Source organism: Liolophura sinensis, chromosome 6 (assembly GCF_032854445.1).
Source record: "Liolophura sinensis isolate JHLJ2023 chromosome 6, CUHK_Ljap_v2, whole genome shotgun sequence".
NCBI lineage: Eukaryota > Metazoa > Mollusca > Polyplacophora > Chitonida > Chitonidae > Liolophura > Liolophura sinensis.
In genome coordinates this window covers 15,987,173-16,014,953 of record NC_088300.1, presented here as the reverse complement: position 1 = coordinate 16,014,953, position 27,781 = coordinate 15,987,173, and the positions used below count along the sequence as shown (strand labels likewise).

General features: G+C 38.5%; 1 protein-coding gene across 5 annotated transcripts in view; it reads right to left on the bottom strand.

The window, feature by feature from the left end:
• Window positions 1-25,952, bottom strand: part of LOC135467972 (MAP/microtubule affinity-regulating kinase 3-like) — a 43,398-nt gene extending 17,446 nt beyond the window's left edge. For 4 of the 5 annotated variants that reach the window (XM_064745937.1, XM_064745941.1, XM_064745940.1 and 1 more), the window contains exons 1-3: window positions 25,346-25,952; window positions 6,535-6,588; window positions 2,843-2,891 (exon numbers count right to left, since the gene is read on the bottom strand). In XM_064745937.1, coding sequence (XP_064602007.1) covers window positions 2,843-2,891; window positions 6,535-6,588; window positions 25,346-25,546 — 304 coding nt within the window. In that variant the 5' untranslated portion in view covers window positions 25,547-25,952. Of the gene's footprint in view, window positions 1-2,842; window positions 2,892-6,534; window positions 6,589-10,302; window positions 11,113-25,345 lie in introns of those variants that run through there. The other variant, XM_064745942.1, reaches the window with a different exon arrangement.
• Window positions 25,953-27,781: the final 1,829 nt, after the last annotated feature.

Here is a 27,781-nt window from a genome sequence, read left to right as displayed (position 1 = left end):
CTGATATGGCCCCAGGCCAAGCTTTTATTGGCATATTAATACATATACTTATGTAGAGCAAGCCAGATAGAACAAAACCAGAGCATGAGTCATTTCATCTCATTTAAACTTCTTGTCAGCAAAAAACATCCCCACTGACACTCTCTTCTACACATGAATGTACAGACACACATTTTTATATTAAAAGTTTCCTAGCCATACAGAATGAAGTTTAAAGTAAAAGTTCTTAGCTACATGTGCTGCCTCAGTTGTGACCAACTGCCCTCAAACACCATCAATATGTACATGTACCTGACAACAAAGCTGGAGTCTTACTTCAAGCAGTACATTTTTTAAGTTGCTGGAATGACCAAAATAATTTCTATCAACCAAATAAAATGGTATGTATAGTCTATGACATGACAACACCCTAGAAAAGGCTTCCTGTCAAAAAAACATGTACATGTAGCTTAGGCACTTTATTCATGCACGACAGGTGCTTGTTATGTTAGCATGCAAAGTAGTAAGGAATATGAAGTGCCTATCACTAAGTATAATCTTAGCCATCATGCAACTGATCAACAGCTGTACTCTCTGGCTGTTTTTCCTAGTCATGTATTTCTTATCTTGCTTTGTGATTTGTTTGTATTCTTGTTCCCTGTGGTCATGTTCAATAAAGCATGAAATGTTTCCCCTATGATATGTATACAGGCTCAAGGATAAGTCTGTTCTACCCGCATTCTGTAGCCAGGATAGATGTAATGTACAGACATGCTGGTACTACCAGGCCCAGGGGCATCCACTGCACATTGACAACACAAATAGTTGCTCGGCCATTTAGTGGCCATGACCTATGGTGTATTTCAAACAACCACATAATGTATACCATATCTGCACTTCAGGGCAAGTTTCATTTTTAATCCAATTTTTATTTTTAAAGAAAGCATTAAACCAGCTAATCAGTAGTTAATGGGGACAGAAAATAACATGCTCGTTCCTATAATAATGTCATACTTCATGTTTGTTCATTATGACATCACAGATGTTCCCTGAGACCACAGCCAGGTTGTCCAAAAGTGTACTTGCTAATAACAGCATTAAGTCATATTATATATTTACTATTTTAACAAAACCCAGCAACCAATACAGCTGCACAGACATCAAATGGCACAGCAGCAGATTTAGTTCATACTTAATATACTGGTACACAATTACTCTGGAGCCAAATGCAAAACTGCAGACTTACATGTAGCTTGAAGATACATCTGGTATTAAGTCTTAAGACAGTTTTGAACAAGGTTCTATCTACATTTGAACATATTACTATTTAGACTACACAGACAATAAGTCGACTTCCTTGTCATCATGAAAACTCTTCTTAGTTCAAGTTTAACAAAATGCTCTGAACGCTCACATTACTGTAATTCTTCAACTCTTTTGCATGTTTGCAAGGTGTTTGTTCAAACATATTCTGAAGTCAATACTCTGTGTTGAATGATTTAAATGTGAAGCCCTGAAACTGGCCAATCCAACCAATGAAGTCTTGTCACCAAAATCAAATTAAAAACGTGCATAAATTGCACTGAAAGTTGCTCTTTCATATGCGAAACAGTTGAGAACATAGGGTAGTATAAGTAGCTAAATAATTCGTTTAAAACGGGACGATGGACAAAGACACAAGGTACACTGCACACACCCCTGGGCAATCTGAATACTTATTTTACTTGCATTTTCCTAGCATGTACATGCACTACTTCTAGTCCATGTAACTACAGTGTTACTAATGTCAGGGCCTAATCTGGCCTCAGAAGGGCAGGGGGTGGAAGCACAGGTGAAGGGCACCTCACTGTTGAATATTTTGATTCTCATACATTTTTAAGGGCCTCGGTTCCACGGTTGACCTCCACCCCACGTGCACAGCAGAACACCTACCTCACCATAAAATTCAGTGTAAAAATGGCTTGTATTTACTGATATGTGGAGAACTCTGCCATCCCAGATGACATGTGCATCTGATCATCACACTGTATCATAGATACCAAGACATTAAAAAATTGTTTGTTGTGGGTAACAAGCCCTGTTTTTTGAAGTCGGGTCAGTCGGTCGGCATTTTTTTTTTTTGAAATTAAACGGGAAGTCATTCCCAGCCCGCATAATCTGAATAATAATTGAATTATCGTGAGTCCAATGTACGTCACCTGCTTTAGGGCATACATTTTGTTGTTTTCATAACAAGTTCGTTCACACTGAAGTCAAATATGCTTTCTTGATACTGGATCCAACATTAAATATGAGTAAATTTACGAATTTAAACCTAAACAACTGAAGTTGACAGGCATCCATTGTTTAGCCACTGCGGTGAAGGTATGCCAATTTGCATTTGCCACACAGAAATTATATTCGCCAAACTAATGTGGCGAATGGTAGCTGAAGCCTAGCGACTAAGTAGATAATCCGAGTCTTCTTTACTATTTGTTTACTTTTTTTTTTTCTGACGCAAAGGGCACTTCGAGGGAATGGCAGCTTCCGGTAATCGGACGCTGAGAAGGGCTGGATAAGGCCCTGAATGTAAAGTATGGTATAGTGTGGTTAAATGACATTTCACTTGATTCTTATTGATTCATTTACCTCATAGAGCCACGTAAGAGTTTCTTGTGGCGTTTGGTTAATTTCTTTTCAGAAAAACCTATGAGCTGGTATCAATAGCATCATTTTAAGGTCTTAAAGTATATTGGTGAAATACAGCATCTTCAGGAAATTAATACTCTGTTCCAAAACTTTAAATCAGTGACATAGGGCTATGTCTTCAGAAGAAGTTGGCACAAAATAAGGCTAAACAAAAATATAGCAACAGTAGACTTACCTATATTTGGATGGTCTAGAAGTTTCATTATTCTGACTTCTCTGAATAACTAAAAATAGAAAAAAAAGGTTGTTTCTATTTATGAATGATTAAGAGGGTTTGGTTCATAGTTTGTGACCAGTTTCTGACCACAAATTATATGTTTAGGATAGATCTCTAACCTTTATTCACAAACAATTTAATAGCAGAACTCTCAAAAAAACAGTCCGCTTCGGGACCGGTAGATCCAGGATCAATCCTTGATCGAGTCACACCTAAGACTTTAAAAGAGGAAGTTGTAACTTCCTCGCTTGGCGTTCAGCATGAAGGGGATAGTGCAACGACTGGTTGACCCGCATCAGTATAATGGCTCGGGCAGGGCGCCTTACTTGCCTTCGGTAAGTCGTCTCGGTGAAGCAGCACTAAATGAAAGAGCGGTGGAAATCTGTCCTGCAACAAGGGGGCACATTACACGTACATGCACCCTAAGGATTCCTTCGTCGTCATATGACTGAAAAATTGTTGAGTACGACGTTAAACCCTAAGCACTCACTCACTCAAAAAAGATATGTCATATAAATCCATTTAAACATACTTAAATTATACAAAAAAACAACATTTATTTCATTTAAAATAGCTATGCTTCAAAACAATGTACCCCTGACCAAGGGCTTAGGACAAGGACTTTTCAAATCATAGCGAAGAAATAAATAAACAGTTGAAATTTGATATACACAGCTGTCTGTTTCCATTTGACTGCCCAATAGACAACTCTTCTGAAAAGCATGCTTTAAAAATGCCAATATTAATACTCTAACACAGAATGTTTAAGATATACAGCCAGGTACTGCAGATATGCCACCGTTGGCTTTTTACAATCAACTTAGGGATGCCCCAGGTACATATGATATATTTTTGATTTTATCATTAAAATAGTATTACATGAATGTTTTTTTTTACGGTAAAATAATCAATATCCAGGTCACCTTAACTTGGAGATTTTCATTTTAAGGCCTTTCCACTGCATACAAAATATAATGGCAACACTACCAACACGTAATCAGAATACAACCACAAACCCAACAATGTATGGAAAGGGGCATAACTCTGCATCTTGGAATTCAGAAATAATTCTTTTTCATAAACCTAACCCACATCCCAAGACACAAGTTGGTGTTTAAGTACATGTATTAAAGTTGATTATTCATTGTTGAGTTTCATAAATACGCACCTACCCACTGTAGAACTATTATGGAATAAAACTGGTTTGTAACTTATCACCAGTGTTTTCCTAGTTTCCATGATCCTTCACCTCAACCAGAAAATATATTTCACTACACTGAATAAGGCTGACAGTTTCAAATTGTTTAAACCTTTTGAAAACTATATGTGAAGATGTGCTGAACCCAAAGAAAGTATGGGATGTGTAAAAGTATGGGATGTGTAGTTAAGTGGGCTTTAGTGGGCACATGTGCAGGTGGATGAAAGCAGCCATACATGTAACATAAACATGAAACCACTATATTCACAGGTTTCAAGGCTGATAACTGTACATGTAGGTTAAAACCTGGCGGGTCATACAGAGACACGAGGCGATCAGTCTTTAGGGTGTAGGTAGTGCCGATACCGCAACAGGACGTTTAGCTACGCTCCAATGAGCACTTGCTTACACATTCACTGGTTATCGAGACAGTTCTGTACACTACATTTACATATATGTATGTTAGAAAAACATGTAGGTAAACCTGGCTCTGCGTGAGTTTGTGAAGGTATAAAGGCAAACCTATACAAAGGCAACAGGTTTAAATATATCCACATGGCTGTCACTCAGTGATAAATTATCAATACTCAAATGTCTAATGTGAGGGGGTAACAGCCAATGCCGAGAAACTCCTGTGACCCTATGTAACCTCTGACATGTGCAACTCTACACCCTGCCCGAAACAGTATCACTGATTACTTTTGACTATTGGCACATTTAGGGGGATGGCCTACAACAGATTGGTGAATGGGTCAATACAGGTGATCAGGCCTCAAGTGAAAGACATGGATATCCCATCAACCTGAAGCAGACAAGGGAGGGGCCCAAGTGGGGATGTCACTGACCATACTTCCCACTGACACATGCATGCAACACCCCTCAATGGCCTTTGTCCCATAATGACGCATCATTTGCTATTCATATAAAATTTAACACACTCTGTTCAGAGACTTAAACTGGTATGCAATTTACGTTACATGCACAAGCTGGTGCTTAATGCAAATTGCTGTTGGCATGCTATGTGATAAAATCATCTATGTTTCCTGCTCTCAAAATGATTTGTAAGCGAAGCTGCTTTATATTTCAACACTAACAGGACTTGGGACTAAAACGGTCTGTATCTATAGATTACACAGTTTGTTTACAATGTTCCCACAAAAAGAGCTGGTCCAGGATGTTTACCCACAACTAGATCAACTAGAGTTAAAACAATCAAGGTTAAAATATCAACTAGAGTCGAACAAAGCAGATCAGATTACAATATATGAGATATCTTTATTCAACAATACATATGTTTGCATATCTTTTTTGTTACTTCTTTTAGGAAGTTTCAGTTTGAATACACATTATTGAAGCTTGTGTTGCAACTTATCAACTTGATGATGAAACTTTTACGAAAATGTAAAAATATCTGTCAATAGATAGAAGATCCTCATACAACAGTTTCGTGTTTATCTATGAAAAGAATCAGATGTATATATATCTATCAGATAGACTAATTTTTGTTCACATGAAGTGTGGACAAAAATACACTCCAAATTAAAACAGTGTTCAATAGGGTTTTACAGATCGAAAATAACTAAAAAATTAGACTGAAAAACACATACGAGTTCTGTTCTATTACTCAATGAGCAACAAAAAGGTACCTATCAAATATGTACTTTTTTATCTTTTTCTTTTTTGGGTGATGATTTATCATGGGTGTGGTGAGAATGAAGCTTTTGTGATCCTATACACCTTTATCTCCTCAAAAGCTCAAAAGCAGACGGTGTTACTGATATAAAAATTTCATTCAAAATGTCAGGTGAATATTAGACAGTTGAAATGAATTAGATAGACAACCTGTTCACTGATAAAAACTCTTACCTATGACAACCCATCTGTATCTGCTGCAGGACATTCAGCAGTAGCTGAGGCCTACCTCTAAATTATCTACTACAAAGGCAGCCGCAATTAGTGGTATCCTGCTACAGGAAGTTTATTTAACTGTTCTTTAATGCCATAGTTAGGAATATGTCATTTATACATTGAGGGGCAATTTTAAAGGTGGAATCCGCCATTAACATCTGGTAAATGACCAACGAGTGCTGTTGACTGCTTAAGATCACCAAGACCCAAGAGAACAAGAAAATCTACATATTCCTTGTCCATGTCTATGTGGGTTGTGATTAGGAGTAGTGTTGCATACTCAAGTTCCCCTTGTTTAGAATGAATGATTTTTGACTTAACACCACATTGGCAATATTGACCCCAATGCTTTAGATTGATTTATTCATTTCTTGATTGCTTATAAGCGAACTGAAGAATTTTTCACTTCCACGATGGCAGTTAATGTTCTGAGGGAAAGTTTAGAATCAAGGCAAATGTAAATGTACAATAAAACAGTACGAATTGATAGCTTTACACATTTACAACATTTTATACTTTGTATTGTTGTGCAAATATACCTTACCTTCTGCAAACTTGATGGGTTCAGCTGTGTTTTGTCTATAATCTTGATGGCAACCTGTAAATAAACAACCAGTCAGTCAGATTTATCACATAACGAAATCGCAAAAAACACATACTTCAATCAAACGCATTTTTGTTTCAGCATGCTATTTTATTTACATAGTTTCCTGATCGTCAGTTTACGTTGTACTCAGAAACATGTCAGTTGTATGAATTTAGTGCTGCAGGAATGAATCCTGTGAGAGCTAGATGTGCACCCAGAACCTCATTAGCTATGGGCTATTACTAATAGTGGTCTCATATGGACAGTATTTCAGAAATGCACTGCACATGTGCTGTAGGTTTACCTTACATATACATTGTAAGGTACCTTACATTTATGTACATGTACGTGTATATGCAGGTATTAAACTTTGTACACACATGTATTTATTTGAGCATGATCTTGAATACCCTGATTTGAAAATTACAATGATTTCAGTCAAGTGTTAAGCATCAAGCACTTATAAGTGAAGGGAATATACATGTACAAGTTATGAAACCACTTCCTGCATAAATCATGATGCTTAAAAATCAAATAAAATACACCAAAAACTACATATACTATGACATGGCCAGATATAATTATTCACACTTATTACATACAAGTTAGAATGGAAGACCTAACCTGTATACCTGTGTACTGATCATCACAACAGCTACATGTATCCCACACCATACACTATGGCATTGCACATGTAGACATGCAGAACCCAAACATCTCCTATCCATCAATGCATGATTGAAAAGCACGACTGGCCAGGGGCCTTGCACAGCAAGCCATTATGGACCACCTTGACAAGAAACCAGGTTTGGTGAGGTTACTCCACAAATGTATACCGCAGTATTGCATAACCAGGACATGGTAACTAATGGTCTCTGGTTATTAGCCACAAGTACATAAACTGAAGAGACCTGCACAAACTGCATATGAGAAGCATACACATACATATACATGAACATACAGCTTGTAGTTGTACATGTAGTTGTATGTATGTGCCCTAAATATGTGTTACAACCTGCCTATTATGACAAATATGTATCTTTAAATGGATTTACAAAACACCAGATTGTTCATCAAGTGTCTCCAGCACCTGTTTTTAATGACAGCAATCAGCAATTGGTCATAATTAACACAAATGTTTAACGAACATGTACATCTTAGATCTAGCAAGCCAGGCTCAAAAACAGCAATGACAGTGAGTCCTGCTTGTGCTTTCTTGCACAGTTTATAGTGTTTGCATTTACATAAGATGCAGACATGTGACTAAGCATTACACTAGAGCACAGGCATATACAGATTTGGGAGCAAATATCAACCATAACTTGTGCAGTGTAACTTGTCCCAGAGTGAAAAATGTGTACAATGATGAACCAGTGACAGCAAAGAGTCTATGAACATATTCTCTTTTTTTCACCACTGGAAGGTAGTAAGAACACATGTTGGAATGGCATGAGCTTGATCATGACGAGAAAATACCAGCATAATAGCTCAGCTATTCAAGTTTAAAACATATACAAGTATGCTACACGTACATGTAGATTCTCCCTGGACTGTTTCATATGAGTACCCAAAAGAATTAAGCTAGTCCTAAAACACACAATTACTGTCCTCAAAGAAAAAAAAAAAAAGCCTCCCTAAAATTTGTCCTTGTAATATGCATTGGTCAGTTGTGAGCATCGGCTTCAAAGTATCATAATTTAAGAGTTCATCGACAGTTGGTTGTTGTGTACTCGTTTACCTTGCTATTGGGCTAATGTGTGTTGCATACCACACACCTTCCCACCCACCAGCATAGACATGACTAATGCTTCGATGACAAACCTGCAGCGATCTATGAGAGTACCTTAGCTGTGAGGACAGCCAAGACTTCACTTCCCTCCCAACGCCCAGCTTATATGGCTGTCAGGTTTGTGCCATATCTCGTATTAATCAGCCTCAACCCCAGCTGTGCGGCGTCACCCAGTACAACAGCCATACCAGACTCATAGTTGCTCAGCATCATACTCACACCTTGTATTTATTTCTTTATTTCATGCAGACTATCCACAATTTCCTGATCGTCAAACTAAACGTGTGTAATGTGAAATCAAAAATAGCTTGTATTGCAGTACTACCCATCTATGATCACAATATTTATGTAAGTGTACACTAGCCTTTATATATGTTGATCATGTCCCTAAACATCCTTATTTGAAAATTACAATAACTTTAGTCAAGTGTTCAGCTTCATGCTTTCATAGTGATGAATCCACTTTTGAATAGCTGAAACAGTTCTGTATCAAATTGTAAAATATAATGAAGTAAATTCTTGTCAGCAGGTAGGGTGCAAGTAAGGGATGGAGAAAAGGGAGTATATCCCGCTTTATAACACCTGGTGAAGTTCACTCCACAAAGCAAAATAAATATTCTATCCACTGGGCCACAGTTTATTTTGCTTTTACACAAAAACTCAATACAGGTGTGACTTTAATAGGTGATGATCAGTGTAGATGAAACAGCACCATACAAGATTAATCTGATTCCATGAACATGAAACACATTCCCCAGTTGTACAGTCAACCCGAGTTTCTTTCGCAGGCTGACTACACAGACTTGAGGGGGCAATCCAAACAAGCCCACAGGTGCAGTCCAGTATAAATAGTAACGGTATGGAAGAAATGCCAGCATTACATCCGCAGTGTCCGCCCCATGTACATGTATGTATCAGCTTCCTTCCTTCTCAACCTTTAATATATGTACGTGGAGCAGCAGGCATCCCGGAGGCTTCAAATCAACACACAACATTCAGCTGCATTGTTCTGTGCAGTCTACCGGTTTGGACAACTGTCACTGGATTGAAAATCAAACTTGCACAACATAATGCCGCGCATCAATTTAATCAGGATTTTTTTTTATGTGTGTGTGTGTTTGTGTGTGTAGATGCTGACAGCTTTGGTTGTGAGAGGGAGACCATTGGCGTGACCTACATACTGCATGTCATACATGTACCTGTCTGTGTAGAACTGAAGTGTGTACCTGTAGCTGTCCACAGTACTGCTCTGCCTGCCAGGGCAGCTCAGCCTAGAACAGGTGATGTGAAATGGGGAGTGACTGACTCACTGAACATCACCACCATCACTACACGTCAACAGAGGCCAGTCTGCACATGCATACACGTATGTGACCACACTGTATCAGTTACAGTGCTTGTCTTACTTCGAATGTTATTCCAGGGAACCTTGAACCCAGAAAATTTATTCTTCAGTACAGTGCTTGGTATTTAAACTATATTTTCACATATGTACAGTAGGATGTAATATTTTTATTGGCTACAACAAATTGAAAATATTCTGCACATAATTTACCTACTTGATTGGTCTTCTACATGTTGTATGTGTGTGCCTGTCTCAAGAACACAACATTCCACTTCTCGGGGCTTGAAGAAACCAGATTGAATTCTCCATAGCAGTTAGGCACCTGACAAGTCTCCTCACTTGATGTACATTTATATACTGTATAAACAGATCAGGGCCCGGAGTTTCACAAAGATGTCGTACATGTATGACAATCGCACAATGTTACGTTAATAGTGACATACAGAATACTGTACGCCAAACGTATGATAAAAAAATGTTGTTGGCTGCTTGGTGAAACTGGACCCTGAGCAGTGACTACAACTCATTTATTAAAGTTGGTGGCTATGTGGTTAAGGGACTTCATTGTGCTTGCACTATCAATTTCACTTACAACAGATCACATCAGACGACACGAGATCAATCCCATTCTCGGTCATAGAATTTGTCCCTGTTTCCACTGTTCTTGATAGCGCTCATCTTAGGCTTTAAGTTTGCCTGAAAACTACTTGCCTACCACCAATACAATTTGCCATAAGTGGGCAAGTCGGCCAGAAACTTGCCAAAGGTCAATCAGGTTTCCTCCTACCATACATGTAAAACTGGACACCTCCGGCTATTAGTGGTGAACAAATTCTTGAGTATAATCAAATAAATAAATAAAATGGCCGAACTAGCGACAGAGAACTACTGTACATATATGCACATAATTACCCTCACCCTCTTCTTATTAGCGCCCAGTTTAGAATGAAGAGAACAAGGATTCACATATGGTATACATCTGTGCCGATTCATGTATATGCACCAGCACATGCCACAATAGATCAGCAGCAATCCCATCTGTAATGTTCAGGACCCACTTGCACAAAGCGATCATAGCTACAATTGACTGTAAGCCCTAACCAGAGTTTACTGTAATACAATTTATTGTAAAAATAAATTTGACTCATAATGTGGTATATGTAATGGAAGATGCACCAGACAATAACTTTTTGTCGCCTTCATTTTCAAAAGGCTTCTACATCATAATGATTCGTAACATCTTTATGAGACAATTGAATCGGACATCTTTACAAACTGAGTCTAAAATTAGTAACAGTCTGACAGTCTACCTGTCATAGGATAGCGAAGATAAGTGTTGGTTCAAGAAGCTCAAATTGTATATTAGCTACTATTTCCACCAAGGCTCGACAACACTGAAAGGAGGAGTATCCTGAAAATTACCTGTCCAGGAACATCACCGATCCCGCGTCTTGTGTGTCTATGTGATTGAAAGGCAAGCACCTTACCTACTTTAGGACAATCATATACATGTATTCACTAATATATCCCATGTCTTACATCCACTGTGCCAACCGGTCAAAAAGCTTTTTTTTTCTGTCTGCCTGATTACCTGTTTTGACATGTACACGTAAATTACTTCTCACCCAAGAATATAATAAAACTCCCATGTAGTTTATTCTTTATTTGTTCAAATATTACCTGAACAGCCATGTATATCATTATGTTATGGCACATTTTAGCCTACATTCCCATGCACTGGATATCTCCATACTATTCAAATGGGGATGCATAGTTAAAAGCCTTCTCAAGAGCCGACCTATGACATGACCTTGAAAGGTAAGCTGATTTAATGAGTGCTCAAAGCAGATATACCAGTTCGCCTGCCACCAGCTAGCCTCAGCCCACAGCATGGAGGATGTGAGTGGCTCATATACCTGGCCAGTGTGTAGCCCAGTGTATACATGTGCACATGCCCTTTACAGCTAAATTATGAATGCCTGAAGGGTGGAATGTACAGGAATCCATGTGTTGGAATACTGTTGACATTTTTTAAAAGAAAAACCTCACTGAATTCTAGCAACAGTTGGCTAATTTATTCCTGCATAAGCAAGGCTAAAATTAGACTATGGTACTTGCTACCCAGAACACATATACAAAAGTAGCTTATCAGAGTCTTGCTAGACTAAGAGGAATATTCGACAGGGGGCTACCAAGTGGAGGGTGAGACGGGTAAAACACCTCTACTGTTATCTTCCCAACCAGGCCTTCATCCATCTGAAGTCTTTTTCACTTTTACTCGGTAAATTAATGTTTTTCCGATGATATTTTACCTGTGAAAACTACCTAAATACATCAACCAGGCTACTATTCACCTGGCTTAAGAATTTCCCAAAATCATTAATCTTACAATATCCTTTAGTCAAAGTAGGGGTAAAATGTGTGGGTGTCAAAAGATAACATAAGACTAACTGACTGAGGCATCAATGTCTTGCCACAAAGGCCAATGTTGCAGAGTCTTGGCTAGTCTGTAGGGTCATCAGGAAGACAAAAGCATGCAACAGTCAACATGATTATTAATCACTATTCATACTGCACACAGTGTGATCTACAAATGCCCAAGCCATGACAGCAAAATCTTTCCAACCATGAGTGGTAAACCTACAGACTAGCCAATGATGAGCAATCTTTATATACCAATATATGTACATCATAAGATGAGATAAAATACACCTGTACATGTTACATGACAGGCATATTCTAATATATGTACAGTGCAGGTTTCGTATCCATTTGTGACGTTATTGAGAATGTATAAAAGGCGTATCATGGAGTATCGTAAATTTATGTTGAACATTTAGGTTACAAAGAAGTTCAGATCACAAAAGATGCACTCATATTACACATATAGACATACTTATACATGAGCTTCAGACCAGTATAAAAGAAGAAAAAAAAATTAAGTTTTCCACTTGTCCACTATAATTAAAATCAGATACCAATACACTGAACATGCTTGACAAAGTAGGCTTTAGATATGTATTTGCTTTCAGTCTTTGGCCTCTGCACTGAATCACAGGCTGATAACAAGTACAGAAACATACAGAAACACAGCCTTCAAATCAGAATAGAGGATGAGCTGATAAAATCAAACTCTCCTGAAAAGCCTGCTGTGATACATATACCCTGGGTAACTAACCTGAAATCCTTCATACATAGTACCCTACCAACCATGTTGATACATACCACACACTGTGGCACAACAGAACTGGCCACAAAACTGGTACATAGAATTCATTACCAGTACCCTAGCCCAAAAAATAGTTCTATGATAATAAATATACATGTATTATTATATCTATATCAAGATGTCTGATCAAATCACGTGATTTCTTTCACAGATTTACAATGTGACTTGACCTGTTTAAATCAACTTTAGTTTAAAGCTGTGCCTGACCCTTGTTCCAAATTCTAGCATGGCTAACAGGAAGGACCTGTCTTAGACAGTAGCGAGTGAATGTTTGTGATAAGCTGAACATGGATGTAGCCGACTGGCCGACATTGCACAGTGGCTCTGTGACTTCAGTTGTGCAAATGGAATCATTCGAATAAAACAAAAGCAATTCAGAACATTGCATGTACATGCATTGCAGTAAGAGTACGCATGCAGTATTTATGAAGCATAATAAGAATAGTTGAGCCAGTAAAATAAATAAACCAGATGCAAAACTCCGAAGTCTCAGAACTCTAGTACACACGTATATATTATACTAATACTGTCATCACACATGTAAAACCATATACCCATTAAATTAATTGGAAAGTACTCTTTTAATGGGTACAATACAATGAGCCTTTCTTGCTTTAGTAGATACATGCAGACTTGTCTCTGATTTCACATTATTACCACAACACTATTGTAAGACGTAAGGGAGAAGTGCAATGTTGCTGAGCACGGTTGAAATACACATTCATTGTAAGCTAAACAGTAAATATATGATGTTTTTCTTCAAGCCACATGTACACTTCAGACGTAACTAACTGCACATGTACCCTGCCCTTTGGCTCATAATGTCCACTCCTGTACACATGGAAGTGTACACATACAAGTTTAATGGTAAACCTAGAAACGTGTTAATTGCATTTACTAACTTTACTTTGTCACATAATGTAACAACCCTACACTTCAGCAAAACCAGAAAAATGAAGCTGCATCAAGCGAACTCAGAGCCCAAGCTAGTGCTCCGCCATGCATCTCGGAATGTCCGCCATCCATCTGTGAAACCACAGTACCAAGCGCCATGGCTAAAAATGTCCTTTGTAAAGTATTTTTTTCCATATTTTTAATTTTCTGTCAAATAAAACAACGCTATGCACTAGAATTCCATCGGCATATTATCTCTTACATACGCGTAGTTATTTTTCGCCTCCAATTCCCGAGAGTTACTTCCACATCGGAACCCGTTAGTTCAGACATCTTGAGTGCTTGAGGCATGGTTTCCGAAGTTCCGGAGTCGGCTGGCTGCACAAATATCTGCGGAAACGCTCAAATTTTTGTGATCTTGCCAAGCCATTGCTTATTAAATCGCAAATTACGCAGGTAGCACCTAGAATAGCAATGCACTGAGTTGACACAAAAGCATGCCGAGTTCAGCTCGGCTATCTAGGAAGTCCATCCTGGAAAAGTGTTTTGAAGGCAGGATGATTTCCCCATATAAAATTTCAGTTTAACCTCCAAAGGCAATATTTTAGCCTTTTAATTGACTCCGACAACAGGTGTTTTCAGGTGAAAGTTTGTCAAATATGCCAGTGCACTGACTTTGAATGCAGCCTACTATTGTGTCCCAGATTACCATTAAAGCTTAGTCGATTTTGATACAGGAAATTCTTTTCAGTACAGCCATAGTGCATGATCCCTGATAAACTTTCTGCTTTCTGTTAGGGAAATTTTTGAGGCTTTAGAGGGATGGCAAACCCAATTTACTTTAAAAAGTAATTGATCCTGTTTTCTTTCAACTGAAGAGCACAGAAGTTAGTGAAAATAAATCTTGGAAGGCTGGAGTGATAAAATATGAACGATTTTGTTGTCACAGCAACTACTGAAATGGTGTTCTTCCACAATCAGTTTCAATTAACATTTTATTTATCCTGTAAGATATTTGACTGACTGACTGACTGTTGTTTTACGCCATACTCGTGATTATATCACCCATATGAAGATGGGTCAGTACTGTCAGGTGGGTGTAGGTAACCCCTGAAAGAAACCGGGGTAAGCCACCAATCATTGGCAAGTCACTGACAACTTCCCCACTTGTCTTACAGCAGCCCCGTTTACACAGTTCTGCCACCAAACCCCATGAAATTAACTACTAAACTGCCTGCGGTGGAATGAGAAAATTCCTGCCGTGGTGACCTCGGAATACTGGTCACGTGTCATATCTATCGAATCAAGTACAGCAGCAAGCCTTGCGATCAAAGATCCCATTTGACTATGAGGATTACAAAGCTTACTAAAATAAAATGTTTTAGGCCATTTAATTTATCCTGATGTTAGATGTAAAACTACTCTTGCGATGTGACAAAAGCATTTCTGGCAATGCAAGTCTTCCGGAGGATGCCCGGCTCATTTGGCTGGGACGCTCTTCCCCCATGCCTTCACCAAATCCTAACTAGGGGTCTGGAACTTGCAAAATTTATCACACTTATCTTTACCACCCAATGCCTAAAACACAAGTCAACCATAACAGACTAAACATAAATCAGTAGTGTCTTGTGACTTTAATGCTCATCCAGCACAGGTGAAATTTGTACACAAGACCATATAATGAGAATATGTTATGGGCACGTGAAGGGTATGCAGTCTCCACGAAAGGTGGAGGGGGGCTTCAGATAACACATACACACATGTACATTTCTGATCCCTGGCAACAGGACCAGCCTGGATAACACTAAGAACACTTCTGATGTAAAGAAAACCTTGATATTCCATTAAGTTCTCCACAGACTCCAGTCCATATATCAAGTGGCCATAGTGATAGGCTCATAGCCCTGGATACCTCCCCCTGGTGTTCACATCACTAAAACATGTACTTCGGAACATACCTCAGCAGTGGGACATTCTAACCTGAGGGATGTGGAGCCTTACAGCTAGTCAAGCACCATGCAGTTTTTGTGACTCACAATACAAACTGGTGAAACATATTAAATCTCTGCTAATCACATAATCACTCATGTAAGCAAGCCAGAATACATTTTTGGGAACAGGATTCAACGTCTAACACTACAGCAAACGTCTAAAGAAAGTACATGTTTGTAAAATAAACACTTCCCGAAGGTATTTGTCAAACAGTCAAATTCACTTAGAATTACATGAAGCTATACAGAAGGGCTTTACTTTTGACCCCTTATCCGATTTTCGCCATGACCCCTGTAATCCAATCTGCTTGGATTCCCATAAGAAAGTCACAATAATAATATTCCAATGACCAATTTTTCTCAAATCTCAATAAGAGGACTTACGACCATAACCATCACCACAATGTGCCTTCTGCTCGACTGTTTGCACATTATGTCAAATGGGCGTTGTTGTTATTCGCCATGATAACTTTCAAAACATACAAACACTAGAACCTCTAAACTGACAAACAGAGATCAAAATAAACTCTGAACTAACTTTGAAATGAATCACTGTTTGGTTTTATCCTACATTGCACACAAATTATTTAGCATAAACGGACTGACAAACAATGAAATACAGCAGGGTTGAAATAACTGAGAGTGAAATCTTTGACGTGATGGCAAAAGTTGGGATAAGAAAGTCCAATGGGACAAGCTAAATTTTAACAGCAGGGAGGAGAAATAAGATGTGTATATAAACTCTGGTGAATTAGGGTGCTGTGAGTAAACCAAGTGGGTGTTCCATCGTCCTTAGTTTGATCGATCTTCGGTATGCCGGTAAAAGTGAAAGAAAAGTTTCTGGTGCTTTCTAGTGAATGTCGCTATGATACAGGCTATCGCATTGGCTGGGTCTCTCCTGTGGACCAATGAATGAGCTTTGAACAAATTGTTGGAAATGCCACCTTTGTACAATCACAGGCACCTGCCCTTATTATGTGACATCTTAGCTGTTGTAGCAGTACAGTACCGTACGAAGTATAACAACGACGAAGCCTATATTACAGCTAGGATACTATATTACGCATGAAAACGTTTTTGTAAAAATATTTTGTTGGCTATTAAGCAGCAATGAAACACCAGAAGCAGCGGGAATCAGAATGACTTTAAACAGTTTGCTTGTAAAGTTGATCGCATTTACACGAGTTTTAAAACTAAAGGAGAGATTCTATAGTGTCTAAGGAGGGTTTATATTTCACTAATAGGGCCTATGCAAGGATCACTGCTTGGTGATAGAGCTTGGTGGGTGTAAAAAAAAAGTGAGAGGTCATTCGTCATTAGCTTGATCAATATTCTGTATGCCAGTAAAAGTGAAAGGTCATGCAATGGTCGCTTGACAGCTACGGCTATACTAGCGGTTTCAGACAGGTTACAGGGGACAATTGAAACCAAAAACAGTGGAAGACTAATCATGTTGCTTGACTACATTAATCAAGAATTAATGACTTGGGTAGAAATCTTGGTTATTGATTAAAATTACTCATCAAAAGGTGCAAAAACAAGTGACATCTCTTTGAATACTGCTCAGGGTAGGTGCGCAAGCAATCTTATAGTGATAAACCATCCAACACTGTTTTAATCTCTGATCCAGATTACGATGATTAGCGACACCGCAGGAAACTAAAGAGGATTAAAGCCGCCCTTCATAACACCTGTTTGACATGCCTAACAATTCCAGACATAATTTAACTAGGAAAATTTAACAGGTGGAAGAATTTTTTTCCAGTATTTCCTTGATTAAATGCACGAACATTTATTCCCGCAAACCCATTTTTGAGATAAATCCACTCTGGGGAATAAAATATTTATTGTGATGCGGACAGAAGGAAGGAACAGTAAATATTAAATCTGACATACAAACAACCTACAGTGTAGCAAAGGATAAAGCTATAGCTTACAAGTCCGTATTGCCAGTGCAGTTGGAAATGCATGTACAAAGATCAAATTCAACGTCTAAAACCTTGTAATCTGAAGTCTAACCTGAGTCGTATGTCAGTGTCATAAATGAGAACTTCAATGTCGTCCACCACATGTTCAAACTCATACATGAGTACATTAGCTTCTGTGAAGCTAGAATCCATCTTGAAAATGACATTGTTCTGATACGAATTCCCAGGATATATAGGCCAGCAAGCCTTGGGTTGGTCATCTATCACTCACTGAGCTTTACTGGATGGCTGGCTGGAGATTGGCTAGGGTAGTAAATCTATTGTTTTTGGTGGATTTAAAGTCATAATTAATTTTCTCAGAAGCCTTCCTGGTGAATACTGTTAAACTGGTTATAATCTTTATACTTAACACAAGTAGCTAAATCTGGACACTAATCCTTTAACCACAAAGTCACCCATAAAGTAATGTATGCTTCTCAACCCTAGGGTCATCCATAAAGTAACAAGTTCCTCTCAACCCCATGGTCATCCATAAGTAATGAGTTCCTCTCAACCCTATGGCGAAAACCCGTGGTCATCCATTAAGTAATGAGTTCCTCTCAACCCCGTGGTCATCCATAAAGTAACAAGTTCCTCTCAACCCCATGGTCATCCATAAAGTAAGGTGTGCTTCTCAACCCTATGGTCATTCATAAAGTAATATGTGCCTCTCAACCCCATGGTCATCCATAAAGTAATGTGTGCCTCTCAACCCCATGGTCATCCATAAAGTAATGTGTGCCTCTCAACCCCATGGTCATCCATAAAGTAATGTGTGCCTCTCAACCCCATGGTCATCCATAAAGTAATGTGTGCTTCTCAACCCCATGGTCATCCATAAAGTAATGTGTGCCTCTCAACCCCATGGTCATCCATAAAGTAATGTGTGCCTCTCAACCCCATAGTTATCCATAAAGTAATGTGTGCCTCTCAATCCCATGGTCATCCCTAAAGCAGTGTGTTCCTCTTGATCATATGTTTGGACATCACTAAAGCAATGTGTTCCTCTCAACCCTATGGTCATCCCTAAAGCAATGTGTTCCTTTCAATCACATGGACATCCCTAAAGCAATGTAATCGTCTAGATCACATGGTTGGTCATCCCTACAGCAATGTGTTCCTCTCGATCACATTGTTGGTCATCCCTAAAGCAATGTGTTCCTCTCGATCACATTGTTGGTCATCCCTAAAGCAATGTGTTTCTCTCGATCACATGGTTGGTCATCCCTAAAGCAATGTGTTCCTCTAGATCACATGGTTGGTCATCCCTAAAGCATTGTGTTCCTCTCGATCACAAGGCTGGTCATCCCTACAGCAATGTGTTCCTCTCGATCACATGGTTGGTCATCCCTAAAGCAATGTGTTCCTCTCGATCACATGGTTGGTCATCCCTAAAGCATTGTGTTCCTCTCGATCACATGGTTGGTCATCCCTAAAGAAATGTGTTCTTCTCAATCAAATTGCCATGCCTAAAGCAACATGTTTTCTCTAAATCACAGTCATCCTAAAGCAATGTGTTCCTCTCAACCCCATGGTCATCCCTAAAGTAATGTGTTCTTATCAATCACATGGTCTTCCCTAAGGCAAGGTGTACCTCTCAACTAAGCAGTTATCTTGAAAGCAATGTGCTATCCAGGTGTTCCAGCTGTAGTAATTTCCTATGCTAAGCAGAAAAGCAGATAATTTACCACAATTATGCAGATCAAGGTTACATAGCTGATGATCCTATGGCAAAATCAAAGATGTCAGACGAGAGAGCCACATTTTTTTGAAAATTCAGTGAATCATGTATTACAAATGCCTATTTTCATGCCATATTAGAAGGCAATTTGTTCCAGAAAGCCTCAGAAACATTGTCCAGCCTGTTGACCAATCTCCCCAACCTTGCCCAAAGAGTGTAAAGCACTCTGATAGACTCCCATATTAGAAGGCATTTTGTTCTAAAAAGCCTCAGAAACATTATCCAGCCTGTTGACCAATCTCCCCAACCTTGCCCAAAGAGTGTAAAGCCCTCTGATAGACTATGTTACTGTGTCTGAAAATGGAAGACAATAAGGGTTAATGTATATTTAGTTGATCTGTGGAGGTCACAGTTCTAAGAGGTAAACATGTCCTGGTTGATCTCCTGTATGAAACTGACACGGGATTATGGATTTTTGGACAGTGTGAAGTACCACTATAATCTGGGCACACCTATTTATCAATTTTGCTTGATCAGTCAAAGTCATAGCCTAGCAACATGCCATTTATAATTCACAGTGAACTACAATGGCTTTAACTCAATGAAGTGGATTTCCATGGGCAAAAAACGAAAGGTGTCCTTAAAACATAGGATGTATCGCTCACATACAAAATATATACAGGATGTACAAATATACACAAGACGTACAATGAGGATCCCAGGCTATCCAAGCTGCTCCACTGACTTCACTCCCTTGGAAGTTGGAATGAAGTACTTACATGTAGACCTGCATGTACCATGGTAGGACATTGCAGAAACAGAAATTTGCTCAAGGTTGATGAATTCCAGATTTTCTGGTATGATCATCACAACAAATCCAGACATCAACTTAAAGTCCTTGAAATCAGAATTCTTAAAAAAAAAAAAAAAAACTATGGATTTACAATTAGAGCATATTCAAGATCTGATTTCTGGACAATCAGCAACACTGACATAAAATTAGCTGAGCTCACAAGGAAAGAGAAATAGGTATTATTTACTCGGCAAAACACTAAACACACATCTCAAAAAAACTCAAAAACTATTTTTTAACTAACATAAAGCTGCGCAAACATACCCATGAACAATGGCAAATTATTATTTTCACCAAGGCCAGGAACAACAATGAGAGCAGAGGAATCAACCAAGGCAGAAGAATTTTTGTTGTATTCACACGAACTCTTTCTGTTTGGGAAATTTTGTAACCACTTGTGATAAACACGAAGAGAAGTATTGGAAAACTGAGTTTTAGACAAATTTTAAAAAACTGAGTTTCTGCATTTTTCTGACTTTGAGGTTTTGTTGCTTATGGATTTTTGGTGACTACTTCCTCGCTGGAGTCGCCAGCATATCACCACTACTGGTCAAAGGTTTACTTGCACACATGGGCTGTGACTTGGGTTTCCCCCTGGCGCTCTCCCCAGATGGGAAATTTTCGGCAGTTGGTATTTTTCCTAACCGACAAACAAAACTACCCCCAGACAAATGATTGCTTGCTGGAAGGTCCATTCAATGCACAATACATTCAGGTGAAGGAGGTGTGGAACATGAATATGTATGATCTGCCAAGCCACCAAAGTATAATTGATAAAAGTATAGCGTGAAATACTTCAGACAGACAAGTGACAGTTCTCCATGCAGACTGTCTTTATTCACATCGGTAACTACCAGATTCCTGCACCTATTATCACTCTGCTTGTTCGTCTTATTTTGTTCGTTTGACATGATTTAGGGTTTCAAGAATTGTATGAGCTATTTTGTGAAAATTTCTTGAGTTCAGTAACTCTTTGCAATGCTCAGCAACAAGATCGGTACTTTGTCACTCAGCAGTTACAACAACATAGCAGTTGGCAAAATCATTCATAAACGCAACATTCCAAACGGATACTAGACTATTGGGCTACACAAAATGTTACTTCACAAATAAACTTTACACAACATGGCCTTTTTTTCTGACTGAAGTAGCAATGTAAATGTGTACAGCTGTATTTTCCCACCTGTTTACTGTTTATATCATTAAAGCATACAATCACTTAGACAAAGGTAATGCTACTGTACACTGGACTATTCACTTTCCTTTCCTGTTGGAAAATAGTATTTAATAGAGATTAGAAATATCCAATCGCTCTGCATAATTATCACAAGAATTAGTTATACATATCAACAGCTGAGATCGCATAATTTGTTACCTAACAATAAAAGCCGTTCCACTTAAAATATATCAATAAATGCAGGCCTTTAATTTCACAAAGATTATAAATTAGATATGAGGTGTTTAATAAAAAAAGACTGAAACAGATTTAATATGGAGTTTTAGGCATTTGAAATACAATACATGGAGAAAAATTTTTTGACACATGGATGACAAAAAAATACTGAGTTGTCTGATTGTTCAAATTGAGTTTCTGAAAAGAAATTGGCTAGAAAGCCCCCTGATGTATTTTGCCACTGGAGCGCCTAATGCATATGTACCCAAAACCTCATAATAAGCCTGACAACCCTGAACCCAAGGTTACGAGAGATAAGTGTAAATGTAGATTCCAATATAACACCAAATGGTAAAGAGCAGCATCATCATGTGTCTTTCCAAGGAGGGTCACTCCAGGAAATTTTACGTGAAATTTTCAGGACAAATTAACCAGCATTTACTACCAGTATGGCATTTTATTCATCACAACAAATTCTACACAGACATCTGGCTCGCTGGGGTTGCATACTGGTGTTGTATGCATGGGGGAATAAGCACATTCCTCTAGAGTGATGCCATATACACAATATTTCCGTCTGGACAGTATTTGGGTGGCATCTACATCCGTTGGTAAATTTATAGACATATATGTGTTGTACACACATATAGACACATATGTATATAAAGGTATATCATATATACTTTCACATTCACAAACATACCGGTCCCTAAAACAGAATTAACTTCAATACCAGGTTATAGTCAGTGTTTAAAATATAAATAAACTCAATTTGGACCAGAAAAAAAACCAATTTTGAGTTTCCGCTTATACAAAGTTGGACTTCTATGAATCCCCGTATTCAACAAGAAATTACGATTTTTTACATGGTTACCTCCCTTCTTCAATGTTTGAACTTGTGATGTTGGTTTATACATATGCTGCATTAAGACCATCAATCAGATTTCTTTTTCCTTGTTAAGCTATTCTAGAATTAATTACTGATCTCCTAAATTTTGTTTTGCCATATGAAACGGAATTTAAGTAAAAAAAAAAAAAAAGGATGCTCAATGGGTGTATTCCATCATATTTTAGCAATACCCGGATTTCTAGCTCAAAACCAATAACAATCCTTGAAGCAATGTGAGCAAGAAAAAGATAAAATAAGGGATCAGACAACAACTGTGTTCAGGTGTGCAGTTGTTTTCCGTACAGGTCATGACAAAATCGCTACGTTTTCATTGTAACTTGCTCTTTTATTCTATCTGACTGTGCTGATAAAAATTAAAAATGCATGCAAACATTCGCACAATGGAGGTGTGCAAAGTATAGACTTAGTCACAATAATTCATTTAATACATTATTTTTTGTACATGGTGTGATAAAAATAAAATAATTGGGGCCAGCCTAAAGACCGAAATGATAGACAAAACCGGCATATAGACCCAGATTTGAGTGGTCAATTTCATCTAAGTGACCATGATACTTGTTACTGGTTATATGAAAAATTTCTTTATTTTTAGTTTTACTTCTTGGACCGAACTGATTACATTTTCTTTCGTCCAGTCCAAGAAATAGGCCTGAAAATAAACTGCATTGTGACATACTGTGTATTTGTGTAAAGCTTGATATGTGCTCTTTTTTGAATCTGTTGCTTAATAGATGTTTCTGCAGCAATTTCCATGTAATAGTCATTTGTGTGTACATAAGCCCTCTGAAATCTGGTCTTTTCTGGCCTAAGCCCGGAATGAGAGACTTGAAGGGTATGAAAACTTGATTCGAGACAGGTCAAGTACATATGAGCTAACATAACACAGAAACTAATGCCTGGACATTTATTAAAACAAATTTGCGTTGTCCTGTTAGGTTGATATCTATGTTGATTTTTTGGAGCGCAGCTCCGAAAAGTTAGTAGACCCGACTTGCCATGACAGCAAAAAATTACTTCAACAAGTGAGGAGGAAACAATTCTGTAGATTGCAACAACATTTTGACTCGAGACTGGATTTATACTTGCAGAAGTCATAATAAAGGTTCTATTCTCTCTTGCTTTAGAGAGAATTTAAAAGCCCACATCGTTATGGACCGACTAGATTTTGGAATTCAACATTCAATAAACGTTGAGGCAGGCAAATATCAGAAAATTGTTGAAAATAGACCTCAACATCAATTGAACTACTAAATTGGCAGGCCAAGTTTAAACACTGTAGATGATCTGCTATTGTGCCTGCTAAAACTGGAAAAAAGTTGCAGGCCAGAGGAGACTTTTAATTTGAGCCCTGCAAGCTAAACAGAAATATATGTTCATGGTATATGAAGACTTGCTTTCTTTCAGGTCTATTTCTTGGATCTGGCGGAAGATCGCAAGCACAATTGCTCTATTCGAGCCCCACGTTGTTTGAGCTCTGTGGCCAACTCTGACAAGGCAATCAGGGGAGATAACCCACAAAAGTGGCTTACCAGGCCAGGTTTTGTGGTCTGGTTTTTCTTTCATATGGTCTGAGAAATGGGTCCTATATGTAACTAAATTGCAATATATATTTCTGGATAGCTTGAAATCTGCTCTTTTTTAATCAGTTGCATGATTGACGTACATGCGGTAGATTCTGTGTTACAGTCACCTATTTGTAGCTGATCCATCTCAAATCTGGTCTTTATACCTGTTCATTCTGTCACTGCAGTCTATATGGCAGGCTGGCCACATTGCAAGAATAAAAGACAGTAGTTTTGGATAACTATGGATCTACCCGTAGTAGTAGTATAATTTTCTTTTCTCTACATGAATACAGAATATGTGAGAGATGGTACCAAAAACCAGACTACTTTTAACCCATGGACATGCACTGTCAAGCTGTTTAAGTGAATTGTGTCTATCCGAGGCATGTGCAAATGTAGTTGTTCCCATTTGATGGTGATGCATTCTGTAAGACAGATCAGAAGATAGAAGCCACATGATCTCCTTAACATGGGTGAGAAAATGGTCCTTCCAACGTTATTGCATAGCAAATTGCCTATTTTGAATCGTTGTCAGCCATCTTGTATCCACTGGATTTGTATAATTTCAGCTTTCCAGATAGGCTGAGTGTTTCTGCAGAGCTTTTGTGACATTATTATGTATGAGGCCTTACTGGTCGCTAGCGAAGTGGAAAAAAGTGACCTTTTCCCCAATGCTTAACATTGGGCGGCCATTTTATTTTAGACACGAAAGGGTGGTCACATGACCCCCAATTCCGACTCGTCTTACAGAATGCAGCAAAAGATTGACAAGCGGGTAACTTGAATTTTGCTTTCACATTTTCACTTTGATGAAATTTTTTTCCTCTCCAGGTGAACTTCACACATTCAATTATTGTGGCTTGCTTGTACCACATAATATTTACAGGTCTATGGTGTACAAATAAAGACTGGCTTAATCAGGTTGCAGTTCACCATTGTTGCATCTGATACTTATCAGCACTACCATGGATGTGTTCATCTATCATTACAACAAAATTCATCGTCATCACCAAAGCAACTGTTTGGCCAAATGCTGCTTACAAACATTACTATAAAAAGTACAAAACTTAACTAATCAGTCAAAGTATTATTTTTGACATGGCTGTCATTTTAGTTGCATGCAACTGACAGTCATCGGTGTTGTATACGCACCTCTCTTCCTGTGGGCACGTGCTTTGCTAACTTTACTTTAGCAAAATTTCCCTTCCCGATGGTTTTCACCAGACGATATTTGCCAATATGTGGTTCATTTGTCACACGTCTTTTGGAAAACAGTGGCGAATCATCTGGGTAGTCGGCAGAGACGCATTCGTGCACTGTCTGCAGTTGAGTTCTCGTTCTGCTGTCAGACATGTTGAATTTCTAATTTTACTTGCCGGTGTAGGTCGATCTAGCCAAAACTAGCCTTGGATTGATGGTGTAAGCCGTCAAAAAATATGATGCCCGATGGTTGATAGAATGACCTCGCTGAAGACGCATTCGTTCGACCGGCTAGCAACCCGAAAGGAGAAATCTGACGGCTATTTTCCTGGGAAATAGGTCAGCAAATGTCCAGTGTTGTGTCGGCGCTAACTGGCATTCAACCTATTCACTTGCCAAAACAAGTGAAAAAGTTTAAGTTCCACATTTAGACTGGCTCTCCTGGATAATCCATGATCGCGAGCATCCTAAAATTGCAACAGAATTATAACAATCAGATGATTCTAGCCGTGCACAGGCAATTCGTTTTCCGAATTTTCAATCTCTCATTGCCAAGATGGCCGACTTTTCACTGTCCACGCCAAATAGCGGGCCGTGCGCAGACGGGTTCCGCAAGGTAAGGTTTGATTGGTGCGCCGACGCAGAATGACATCATCACTGCGGGCCAAACAGCTGGTTGAGCTTTCGCATCTTTATCCCACAACCTGAAATTTTTCGTCACACTTGCACCGTTTGAGCACAAAATTCAACACATAAATGTTGATGATTGGTGTTAGAATAGTACATGTAAATCAGGGAACAGGTATCCGAGAAGATGTATTGTTGCCAGGTACCGGTCACCCTTGTGTGCATGCATGGATCATGTTAACCGGTTTCCCCCACCCACCTGCTGGAGTGCCAAGACGTGTCAGTGCGAATGCCATCCTAAACGAGTCATATAGTTTAAGTTAATTTGTCGCTAATTATGATCCTTTTACAATACCCTCGCGGATTAGAGTTTAAATGCTTGATCACCTGCAGGAATTAAACAATAGGAATTTCCAACCCCTACAGTTAATATATACAGTATTGAGTGAGTGAGTGAGTGCTTGGGGTTTAACGTCGTACTCAACAATTTTTCAGTCATATGACGACGATATACAGTATTGATGTGCAGGTACATAAATGCCCGATATACACGTAAACGTATAGATCTATTAGGGTGTTTGCTGTAACATCGGCACAGCACTCAAGTGTCCCACTGTATAGGGGTAGAGTTCATCCAATTTGAAAAAAAAAAATCCCAGATGTATATGTGTATGTATATATTTAAATCAATAATTAACTGACGTAGGCTACCGGTGCATATATTAAATCCTTATTACCCCAGTCCGAACAATGCCCACATGTAATAAAAGCACACTTTGTAAAATGATAAGGCATGCAACAAGGGTTTACACTAGAGAGCTTTCACTGAAAATCTTCACTTTGCGAGCGGACATAAAATACATGTAAAATACATGACGACCAGGTGAAAAAAAAAATCTTATATGCAGTAAATATATTTTTGGCCTTCGTATACCTAGATGTGTACCTCGATGTGTAAAGACCTGCATATATATGGATATATGTGACTTGGACCGGCCGGGGATTTGTACGGTTTACTTAGTTATAATTTCTCATATACTCACAGGAATTAAAGCGCTTATAATATAATGTATTTCTCGATCAGTCCAACTGCAAGAGTCGACTGAACTTCTCTATAGGCGGTCCAAGGATCTTCATCCGACACTATCGTATCATATACATGTATATGGACCAAGGATTTGGAAATCTACAACTGAAACATATTTTCACGTACAACCTATTCCTTTTATTTATTCATTATAAATGAGTCGCGTATGCTTAATGATATGGACTATATTCACGTGCAAACTTTTGCATAAGTGAAGTGAGCCATGTCGTAACTTTGAACGGCTGTTGAAAAATAGCATTAACTGGAAAGACCTAAATTCATTACTTATTTAGATCTGATATAATTTATTTTAGATCTGATATAATTTATTATATTTAGGCTACACGTGAAGTGCACGATATTCAACTGCACACAAAACCTGAAGGTTCAAAAGAAAAAGAAGTAAAAGAAGAAACGTTGCATAACTTTTATGTAGGCTATAACATGGTATATGGTGACGATTTAGATATTTGAATATAAAGCACAAGCTACAAAGTAGATCTACATGTTTCAGTAGGCCTATAGCTAACGCCGAGCTATGTTCTTTACCTTTCATTTCAGGCCAGCGTAAAGACATAGGCCTAGGCCCAACACGCATATATCAAGGTTTAATGCAATGGCTTACGATGGTGTAAAATGAACTGTCCAAATTGAGCAAAACTTCGTGAAATTTG